This window comes from Populus alba, chromosome 12 (genome assembly GCF_005239225.2).
Source record: "Populus alba chromosome 12, ASM523922v2, whole genome shotgun sequence".
Classification (NCBI taxonomy): Eukaryota; Viridiplantae; Streptophyta; class Magnoliopsida; order Malpighiales; family Salicaceae; genus Populus; species Populus alba.
The window spans coordinates 8,216,179-8,227,982 of NC_133295.1; the positions used below are offsets into that span (position 1 = coordinate 8,216,179).

Sequence of the window (11,804 nt, forward strand, 5' to 3'; positions counted from 1 at the left end):
ATACTATACTTGTTTATGATCCTCTAATCTTGACACTTGTTTTTATCATTGTTTAATTCTCACATTGATCTTCCATCTCAAAATTCTTATCAACTTCTTCTCTTCTTTACGATTATTATTATTGTTTTTGTTGTATTATTGTTGTTTATAATTTATACAATTAACCTCCCTGTGATTCGATCCTGGTCTTGCCGAGTTATTTATTACTTTACCATTTTTATATTTAGAAAAAGATATCAATCTTTTAGCTATGTCATTAAACCAAGTTAGACACGGGCATGATGACCTAGGTTAAAGTTATTTGCTCAAGCAAAGGGTAAGTTGGTGCCAACACCGAGGGCAAGCTAGAGAGCAGCTTGTTCAGGCTTAGCCTAGGGCGAGCTGGAAAGCTAGTCACCCGAGCCTCTCTGAGGTGAGCTAGACTTTTTTTTCTTTTATTGGTACATCAATATAGAAAATCCATTTTTTGATTCCGATAAAGAGAGAACTAAAGAACATAACAATATTCTCACGATGGTGATATAAGAGAGTTTGTAAAATTTTAAAGGCTAAGAGTCTTTCCCGATATCCATTTCCCTTAAAAAGTGAGTGCCGAAGAAAAATCACATTCCATTAATCAAACACCATCTAAGAGTCGAGTACAAGTCTTGGAGGCATCTATTTTTCGTTCCAAGAACTCACGTATGATGAGTAACCATCAATACACATACCTTTCTTGCTCAGGCTGATTTGTAACTTAATCTAAAATTCACAAAGTAGCTCGTAAAGAGAGCGTGATTTTTTAACCCTACCTTTTTTTTTTTCCCTGAAAAATCAAAATATCGTTGCGGTTATTCGATTCATCACAATAACCCCCATTTGATATGAACTAGCTGCGCAGTTTGACCAATCAGATCATATATTATTCATCGGCGTTTATTTATTAAGTACAAAAGCATACCATTGCGATTAAAGTTTTCTTTTTCTTAAAAAAAAAGCATGCTACAATCATCCCCAAACCCAGTAATACAGCAAGCTTAATGGAGGAAATCCTTCATTGGGTCATCATGATGTACTTTCTTCATCCTATATGCCTCCATATCCTCAGCAGTAACCTGTGATTATTAGAACATTTACCATTAAAATCCTATAGCAGCACAACACATAACCTTACATTCAAACCACACTCACGAGGGCCATACAATAAAGAAAGCAAAATGTTACCTCATCATTCCACCTGACATTGTATTTCCGCTTCCTCTCATCCTTCTCCTCTCTCTTTCTTTGATCTTCCTGTACAAGCAAAACATATGAAATAAGCTTTCACAATCAATGAGCAAAGTTTATAGCATAACTTCAACCGCCCACTCACTTCACCAAAGAACCGATCAAAGAAATAATGAAGAAAATCAGAATGATCAGAGAGATTATAGAGTACTCCCAAAGTGGGGTTGCTATATGATGAGTCCCAGTTTTATGTGTAGAGGTACAACACACCAGAAGTACCTAGTAATTTCCCAAATGATTTAAAAGGCTGGATTCTTATTCACCTTTCTAAGCGCTTCAGCAAGTAACTTTTCATCCAAAACCAAATCTTCTGGGACCTCGGTTCCCCAGGTAGCAAGCCTTCTCTCCTCCACCGGTGCAGGTGCCTCTGTTTCATATGGGCATCACAGAATTAGAGCACTAGAAATCTAGCCATAACTGCTATTAGCTCATGAATACTTGAAAATTTTAGTTTGACTAAAACCTTTGACAATCAATTGATCAATACTTTTTTGAAAATATATTTACAATATTCATGCGATCTAACTCAACAATTGTCAACTGGAAAACATGATGGCACCCAATCCAAGATTCCAGATAACAAGTCAAATCTAAGATTAAGAGAAGCAAGCTTTTACAGTGAACTGAATCACATGATAAAGAAAACACTAACAATAAAAGACATATCTTTTGAGATTTAAAAAAAAAATGCAACACTTTGTGTTAATTTTAGCGTTGGAAAAATTGTTTCATTGCATGACATACATGTACTATTAAATATTACTTAATGAACTGTATATTTTTTATTATTATATTGAGCCCCCAGTTTAACCGTTAATCTAGAGGTCAAACCAGTAACCAATGACCTAGTAACTTGGCCAGGTAACTGCAATATATAGAACTGAGAACAAACCTTCAGTTGCCTCTTTACGATCAATATTAGTCTTCATAAGATCAGTTGCAGCCTCAGCAGCCTTTATTCCAGCAGCACCTGTGCAATAACTGTTCCGAATCATCTGCTTGCAGCACTTGTAGCCCCATTGATGATCCTTCCACCATGATCCCCACACAGTTGTGTGATTATTAATGAAAACATCTTCTTCATACTTGCTTCTAGGAAGCACAGTCTCCTGTAAATAGCATTGGACAGAGCAATTACAACACTATTGATTGAGGACAGTTATACAGAAGAAAAGTTACCATTATTATAGTTGCTGTGCCTTTTTAAGAGCACCTTTCTATGTTTGACTCACATATATAATTGAATTGAACAGTGATATTTGTCTTTTGCTTTCTTCTCTATTTCTTATTTGTTTATCCCCTCTCCTGTTGGACTTCTTTCTGCATTACTTTCAATCTTTCTTCTATTTAATCCCTCCCTGCATCAATTTTTTCGTGCACATGAAAAAAATATAGAACATCTATGCGTCAAGGCCCTTTTTCTACTAGAGTGTCTCACCAGCTTTGTAGATAGAATAGGAATTAACAGCTATTTTGTTTGTAATCTGGTATAGGGTATGTAGGCAAGGGTATGGATCTTGGACTTGAGCTTGTCAAGTAGTATAATGTATTATCTTCTTAAAAAATTGGGCCTTGGTAACTTGATTGAGGATGCACAAGCCTTTTGAAAATCCCACTTGAGGCATTTCTAGTGTTAGGCAGAACTTCAAATTATGCTGAAGATGGCCTCTCTTTTTTCATAAGTATTATATTGGTGATATTAAAAGAAAAATTATTCTACTGCAGGATGCATCATTTCAAGCAGCAATTACAGCTGCACATCTCAACAAACACGTACAATGACCAGATTGTCTTTTTTTTTTTTTTTTCTTGTACGATCACTGGTTTCTGCTGTCCTCCTAGTGCTTTCTCTACCTCTCTCTATACCATCTAAAGTTTATGAGAATCTTAGTGCTAACAGTGTGGCACTTTTCAGGTCTGACATGAAAACACAGGTTTATCACAGCTTCTCTATGGAAATACTAAACCAATAGATCACTTACCTGTAACAATAGATTAAATAAATTCTGCTTCAATTCTTACCTGTCCCTTGATAATCCGCCCAGCACGATCATATTCAACTTGTCTTTCACTCTGGCCCAATAGAAGCTCTCTTGGAATTTCCTCTTCACTAGCCGCATTGCCATACTTCTCCATAATAGTGTCCTTTGTTCGGGTCTTCAACTTATCTTTTATGACCTTATGATTTTTATATAGCAACTCAGCTTGTGATGGAGCTGCTTGCATGTGAATATCTTGTCCCTTCTCAAATGCCTCCCAAGCATGGATGTTGAGATGCTTGAACTCCAATGCTTGACCACTATTTCTATATCGGTTATCTCCCTGTAACATTTTTAAAAGAAATGTTTATTAAAAATGTCACTAAGGCATATCAATGAAGTTCCAGAGGTATTTAAAATTTTCTACTCTCATGGGCACTTACCCCATAGAATTTTTCATTTGGATCCGCATCTGGAAGAGGATCCTCACGCATAGAGCGGGTTTTGGGGTCATAGTGGGCAGAGTTAACATCAAGATTTAAAAGATATTTTGCTGTGTCCTCGCGAATACGCAAATTCCTAACAGTTCCTGTGCTCCCACCACCTGTTGTTCGCACACGCTTCTCAACCTTTGCAAAGTCCATTTGTTTGCTCTCATCAACCTTGGCTTCATCAACCCTTAAATCATCCTCATCATTGTCCACATCGCTAACACCATCCTCAACATTTTGATTTCCATTTTTCTCCTCCAATTTCTTAAGTTGTTGTTCCTTCATGTGCTTCCTTCGAGCTGCATCTCGAGCTTCATATCTTTCAACAACATGAGCATAGCTTGATGGGTCATAACCATTCCACCGGTCTCGCTTGCCATCATAATCAAGCTCAATCGTCTCTATTTTTTCATCAGGGGCTATGTGTGTGTTTGTCCACTTTGCACCAACTTTCCTGGGCCTTTCAACACATGACTTTGCATCATGTGTCATTGCTCCACAGCTGTTAGCATGTGTAAGAGGATAAATCATCATCTCCTAACTTGTGTGAACTTAAACATGCAAGCACACATGTCACCGCAGAGCACACACAAACACCCACAGAGAGAAAAAGAGATCACTTACTTGATGCATGCACCCTTTCTATATTTTTCGGCCTGGAAAACTTTGGCACCTCTGTCATACCATGATTTTGTATAATTAGGATCTGATTTCCACTTCCTTTGATGTTTCAAGCTCTAATTAGCAGCAAAAATATTATCAAAATCAAAATTCAGCCTTCACACAAGTAGAAGCATAAGAAGAAAAGAAGGAAGAAAAAACAAGGTGCAAGCAACTTACAGGTTTCTCGGCATTAAGATACCAAGGTGCAGATGACATATACTGAGGAATATGAGGATTAATCTCCTTTCCATCTTCATCAACCTCAGCAGGGGCAAGCCCAGCTTTACGCGCTTCTTCCAATTCAATCTGCTTCCTATGGTCCTCTCTAGACTTAAATGCAACTGCAAGACAAGACCCACCCAAAAGAGACTTGAATTTGAATTCAGCCATTTTCATTTTATTTTTCATAAAATCCAAAATCTATTAACATAAAAATAGAAATATTATTAATAGCTAAAATTATAAACATTCATCGATCGATCGATCGACCGACCGACCGGCCAGAATCGTCTTAAAATAAGATAACAAAATCTCATATATCCCAAATCTAATGTTAAGAAAACAACATCCCATTCGAAAGAAAGAGATTTAACTAAAATAAAACACATACCTGATGCGGTTGCCATGATGTATGTGATACAAAGCAAACCCCAACCCTAGTCTAATTCACAAACAAAGACAGGAAGAAACCCACCCACAGAAAAGAGGGTCAAGAAAGCAAAGGGGATCCAGAGTTCATACGCGTCAAGTTTTCACTAAACATATGATTCCTTTCTTATCCTTTCAAAAATCGCCACCACCTCGACCATACGACGCCGTTTCAATTCAGGTGGCTTAGGGTTAAATTCTTAACCCATTTTGATTGATAAATCCAAACCAGGTTGTCAATGCAGTCCTTTTTTGTAATTTGCAATTGGAACGAGATGCTTCGATACCAAATCATTCTAGCCACCGATGACAGGGTATACACAAATTCAGAAAATGATATAACCATAACTATATTCAAATACAACAATAATAATAATCATAGCTTAGCCATTACTCATCATGTTTTAATTTTGAATAACCATATTAAAATCATTAGATTTCAAATATTCATTTCTCTCTTTGTAAAAAAAAAAAAAAAAAACTTCATTAAATAGAAATTTTTAAATTTCTTAAAATAAATAATATTAATAAATCTAGTTAACATCATGCAAACACACATCTCATTAACAATAACCAAATAAATTTAAAAAATAATTAAAATATTTTTAAAATATATCTATTCATAATATAACTTTGATGGAAAAATTATAATTACAAAATACTTGTATGCGTGTATACTTATTAGATATGATTTCGATTTACATACCACAAAAAATAACATAATTATAATTACAAATTATTATTTTTAGATTTTATCCAAATCCTAAACAAATGTTTTTTTTTTCCTATAACACTACTGCTCATTGGATACAATACCATTTTCATCTCTAATTCTAGCATTTTGTTTCAAAAATATGTATGCATGTATATGCAACTTATTATGGTTACTTGAAGCTACTAAAATCATAGTGCCTTCAGACTTCATAAATAATAAAATTATGCTTACAGTGTAATAAATGTAATTTTTTTATAATTTAAACAATACTTCATTCTTTTATGAGATAGCATAAAACTTTTTTTTTTTAGATTATACTTATCATCCCTGGTTATCGTAGTTGCAAAGTAATTAGGTAAGTTATCAAGAGATTATATTTTTTTTTTGATACATCAATAAATCTATTTAATAGTTTGTAATTATTCACTTATATTTATACCAAAAATAATTCATTCATGTATAGTATGGTTATGAATAATAATTGTCATTATTATTTTTCAAGCAAATCAACAAAGAAAGCTAAAATATATTATCGAGTAGTAATGAAAAGTGAAATTAACTATCTCTTAGAAGATCATGATTAACAATGGTGGTCAACGATTAAGTTTTATACACAAAAAAGAGTTTTAACAGGTTAATTGATGGATATTATAGTATAACAAGAACATGTATGATTTCCATAAAGGATACATACAAATAAAGCAGTACAGATTATATTAGGATTAATATTGTATAGTCTTTATCTACCATAAACAATTTATATAGGATTAGAATTTTATATTTATATGAAATTCTATCCTTATAACATTATAAATTGATCTTCTAAATGCTGCAAATAATAACCAGCTCAATATACACAATATCTTCATAGCTTTTTACTATTTATTGATTTATTTTACTTATCGAAATTTATATCTTTTCTTTACGACTTTATTTACTTGATTTATGTTTTTAAGTAGTTTAGATTTAGACATTACCCTTTTTTTTTGTTCTTAAATTGTTAAGGTCAAGTTTAGAACTCTATATTTTGTTTGATTAGTGAGGTTGTTACAAGCTTTCAATTATTTATTGATAAGATGATCAATCATAGTATCTAATAGATTAACAAATTGGCATGCATAGTGGGACTACTTTGTTAAAATTATAACAAATTACTAATCATGCTTAAAATACAATACATCATTATAGTGACTAATGACCTATAAATCTGTGCAAATGATAAAAACAATTCTCATGGCCATAAAGATTCTAACAATCATCCACCAATCTAGGTGGCAATGAAACAACCTTTAATAGACGAGCCATAAAATGGCTTTTTATTGTATATTTATAATAATAAAAAAAATACACTTTGACAATGCCATGTTGCCCCCATATTGTCTCTCATGCTCTTACTTTTTTCAACGTCATTACCTCTACTAATTTATGATAAATATGTTGATGTATTTATACCTCCAATATAACTACATGTTTGTCCATTTTTGGGACTTGATGGAGTGATTAAGTGATTGCAGTTATTTTTACCAAACTCTAATCAATTAGTAGTGGTTCCGTTTGAAGGAACGTCATTTTTTCATAATTTAAACTTGTCTAACATGGATTCAAAGGTATCCAAATAAAGATAAAAAATAAAACCAAATGATAAATACCACAATAATATTATAGTCGTCAACAAGATTATACAGGTCATGGCTGATTAACTCAATCAAATCCAAAACAAGCTAAAATAGAGTCAGTTGGGCACTTTATTTGTCCAAATACTTGGAGGCAAGTCTCAAGATATTCCTTAATAATAATCACTTTAATAGGAATGTTTAAAAATATCTAAACTCGTTTTATATATCATATGGCTACAAGCATTATAGTAAGCTCGACCTAAATTAGGCATGATTACGCATGAGGTACTATGTATCCTATAAGTGTATAAACAACCTCAAACCATTACATGGCTTAACAACATTATCTACAACCACCATAACCTATACATAGGCAATTTAATTCCCTACTGGCTACCTTTCAACAAGGCAATCAGAATCCTTATATACCCCTAACACTTGTTATCGACCAATAAGTAAGGGAAATTTATAGGATTGAATTAGACTAGCATTTAAGATTGATAGTTTAGAAGTTGGAAGTATTGTTAGGTCTATATATAAGTCCACACCTTAAATAGTTGACAAGTTGTATCCAATTCATAGAGAATCAAGATAACATATTTTAAATGATTTTCTAGAAATGATAATAGTCAATAAGGTAATAATACATCATCAAGTTCACTTATCAATATGGTGATGGTGTTGTTAATCCTTTTTTTTTAATGAAAATAAGGCTATTTAGTTCATCAATGACTAAAAATATCTTTAATTAGTTTTCTATATTACCACCTAACTTCATCGATATTTGAAAAGAGATGGAGATTTATTTTCATGAGTACTTCTATAGAATAGAACTAAAAATAAAAGATTATGGTGAACTGAGTGAAAAAAACCATTTATAGAAACATGTCTGGTTGGAGAAGTTTAAATAAGTTCAAAAATAACTTATATCAGTTGTATAACTCAAATAAAGAAAATCATTTGATATCACTGTATTAAAAGAAGCTAACAAACCTAATAGTAAATAAGTAAAAGTGATTAAAATAGCTATTAAGAATAAAGATAATTTTTTCAACATCAAAAGATTAGAAGAGATGATACGGTTCAATCCTGTGATACGACCCAAGTAAGGTCAAATTCGGATTTTGGCGTAAAAAGCGCAACAGTCCAGGTTTACGGCAATAGTCGTAATTCTCAATCCGAATATTGGATCGAGCTAATATTTTATGTGGACTCTCCAGACATGTTTTACTACCTTGGGTTAAACATTCAAGTCAATCGGAGTTCGGGAAGGTACTGCAATACTGGTCCACAAAGGATGTATGAATTTTGTTATTTACTTCCATTTGACTTGTGGACTTCCTATTTGGTTAGGATTCTTTTCCTACAAGGATGTGGCAGCTAGTTTTGGGAATTTTCTAATTCCACGAGGATCTTTAATGAGCTGCAATATAATCTACAAGTGTGGCAATGATTCATTAATGTTTCAGAATCCTTTTCTTATAAGGATTCCTTAGTCATCCTAGCTACACAAGGAAAGAAGGGCTGGTGGTATTTAATGACAGATTAGTTATTTTTATTAATTTCTTTCATGTTTGGGCTTAATTAAAACTTTGTTTTGAGCTAGGGTCCAAGGCTTGTTTGGATCGAGTTATGGGCTTTTCAGATTAGGGTTTTGGGCCAGTTTTGAGGGGACCTCATATAAGTTCACATAAGAGGTCCATTAGGGTTAATTTTTCAACTATTTAAACTCATGTAAGCCATAATTTCGACAGCTTTGATGAATATTATTCTGAATTTTTCAGTTTTAACGTGTGAGAGTGATTCTTGCATTCTTCAGTTCTTGAACGAACTGAATTTGACTTATCGAAGATTAATTGGCTTCGTGGTGTTATTCTACTCATTCCAATAGTGTTGGTGCCTTGGGGCAGGTTTCCATTATGTCACACTCCTATCAGACCTATTTTAGTTTTTTGGGATCAGATCTCAATCTTGATTGTGGGTTGCGTGACCACGTGACCACGAGGTTCGCATCAAGAGATATTTGATTAATTTATACAAGTATATAAAAAAATTCTAACTCCTAAGCAATCACACAATCTTTACTACTAAACTAAAAAAAATAAGAAATATTATAAATGGCATGACTTATGGAGACATGATACTATCAATTATGTTGTTTTTAAAAACTAGATCTAAAAGGCATTAGAAGATGGTTGAATTCCTTTTAAGATAATAAAATAAAGGTGGATAATAACCTATTCCCTAAGATAATAAAAATAATAAATACTCATAAACCACAAGGACTTCTTAAAAAGGAAAACATAGAAAATCATGTGTGTTCGACCATGAAAAGGTTGGAATTGGTAACTAATATTATTACTAAGAAGAGGTATATAAATCATAATAAGGCCAAAGAATTGGCACTAAAAGATCACATAAAACTTTTTTGTGAAATAGATAGTTATGCAATGAAAGACTAAGACATTTAGACCTAAAAGGCTTGTTAGCAATAAATGGCATAAACATTATCCACAATAGAAGTTATAAAAGCTTAGTGGTAAAGATGACAAAGTGGCATGGATCACCAGCATCTCCTAGACCTGGAAAAAAATAGAAATAAGATTGATTAACTAAAACATTATTCAAAAGAATACAATGATTGAACACACTAGTATGAAGGACGATGCTAAACCATACACCTTACCAAGAGAATAGGCTTTCATAATAGACTAGTCTTTTAGCTTTTAAAAAATAAACAATGATAAACACCTATCAAAATGCTAACAAATGGTGTTAATGATCAACCACAAACATAAACTGATGTGGACCAGCCCAGAAACACCAGCAAGGACCCATTACATGTTTCAAATGGTCCAATGACTCGGTTCAAGACAAAGACATTGAAAGAGGCATAGAATGCATTGGTTTTGAAGGTTTCACTAAGTCATAATTGAAAGGTACATTAGAGTATTGAGAGGAGACCTTAGTACATCATATCCATGTGCAAGAGGGGTCCAACATAACCTTATTTGGGCCATGAAGTGAGGACATCAAAGAAAACAAAAGAATCCTATTACAACTTGAAAACAACATGGGTGGCTACATTTTCCTTTTGTTTCTAGGATTAAGGGGCTGTATGGAAGGCTATAAATAAGCCTTGAATTAGTTCTGTAATATTTTACTTCATTCTCTTCTTCTCATTGCAGAACATAGATTAAATATTAAGGGCTTTATTTTATTTTGTTAGTTACAGCCCAAGGCTTGTTTAGGCTTAATTAATACTTTGTTTTCAGCTAGGATCCAAGGCTTGTTTGGATTAAGTTATGGGCTTTTCAGTTTAGGGTTTTGGGTCAATTTTGAGTGGACCTCATATAAGTCCATATAAAGGGTCCATTAGGGTTAACTTTTCAAGAACTATTTAAACTCATGTAAACCCAAATTCTGGCAGCTTTAATGATCATTACTTTTGAATTTTTCAATTTTAACGTGTGAGTTATTCTTGCAGTCTTCAGTTCTTAAAGTCAGATTCAGTTCGTTCAAGAACTGAAGAGTGCAAGAATCACTCCCACACGTTAAAACTGAAAAATTTAGAATAATAATCATCAAAGCTGCCGCAATTTTGGCCTACATGAGTTTAAATAGTTCTTGAAAAGTTAACCCTAATGGACCCCTTATATGGACTTTTATGAGGTCCACTCAAAACTGGCCCAAAATCCTAAAATGAAAAGCTCATAACTTAATCCAAACAAGCCTTGGATCCTAGCTTAAAACAAAGTATTAATTAAGCCCAAACAAGCCTTGGGCTGTAGCTAACAAAATAAAGTAAAACCCCTAATATTAAATCCATATTCTGCCATGAGAAAAAGAGAATGAACTAAAATAATACAGAACTGATTGAAGGCTTATTTATAGCCTTACATGTAGCCCCTTAATCCTAGAAACAAAAGGAAAAGGTAGCCACCATGTTGTTTCCAAGTTGTAGTAGGATTCTTTTGTTTCCTTTGATGTCCTCATCTCATGGCCCAAATAAGGTTGTATTGGACCCCTCTTGCACATGGATAAGATGTACTAGGATCTTCTTTTGATACTCCAATGGACCTTCCAATTCTAACTTGGTGGAAACCTTCAAAACCAATGCATTCAATGCGTCTTTCAATGTCTTTGTCTTGGACCGAGTCATTGGTCCATTTGGAACATGTAATGGGTCCTTAGTGGTGTTTCTGGGCTGGTCCGCATCACTAGGTACAAGTTATCTTTGTGTCACACTCCTATCAAACCTGATTTACTTGGCTTTCCGGGAATCGGTGTCTTTGTATGTGGATTGTGTGACCACGTGATCATGAGGTTCGCATCAATTGGTATCAGAGCTTGGCTCCATTAATCAGGTTATATCCTTCTGAAATTTTCATTTCTTGTTGTTTCCGCAAAAAAAAAAAAATTCCTT

General features: G+C 33.5%; 1 protein-coding gene across 1 annotated transcript; it reads right to left on the bottom strand.

Annotated features, from left to right (window-relative positions):
- Positions 1–880: 880 nt before the first annotated feature.
- On the bottom strand, positions 881–5,258 carry LOC118029034 (pre-mRNA-splicing factor SLU7-A). Its single transcript, XM_035032814.2, has 9 exons — positions 5,010–5,258; positions 4,577–4,740; positions 4,361–4,473; positions 3,689–4,238; positions 3,289–3,588; positions 2,159–2,375; positions 1,530–1,633; positions 1,204–1,272; positions 881–1,094 (listed from the first exon to the last, which is right to left on the bottom strand). Exons 1-9 carry the CDS (start codon positions 5,023–5,025, stop codon positions 1,017–1,019), a joined length of 1,611 nt encoding a protein of 536 aa, XP_034888705.1. The 5' UTR covers positions 5,026–5,258; the 3' UTR covers positions 881–1,016.
- Between the last annotated feature and the right edge of the window lie 6,546 nt (positions 5,259–11,804).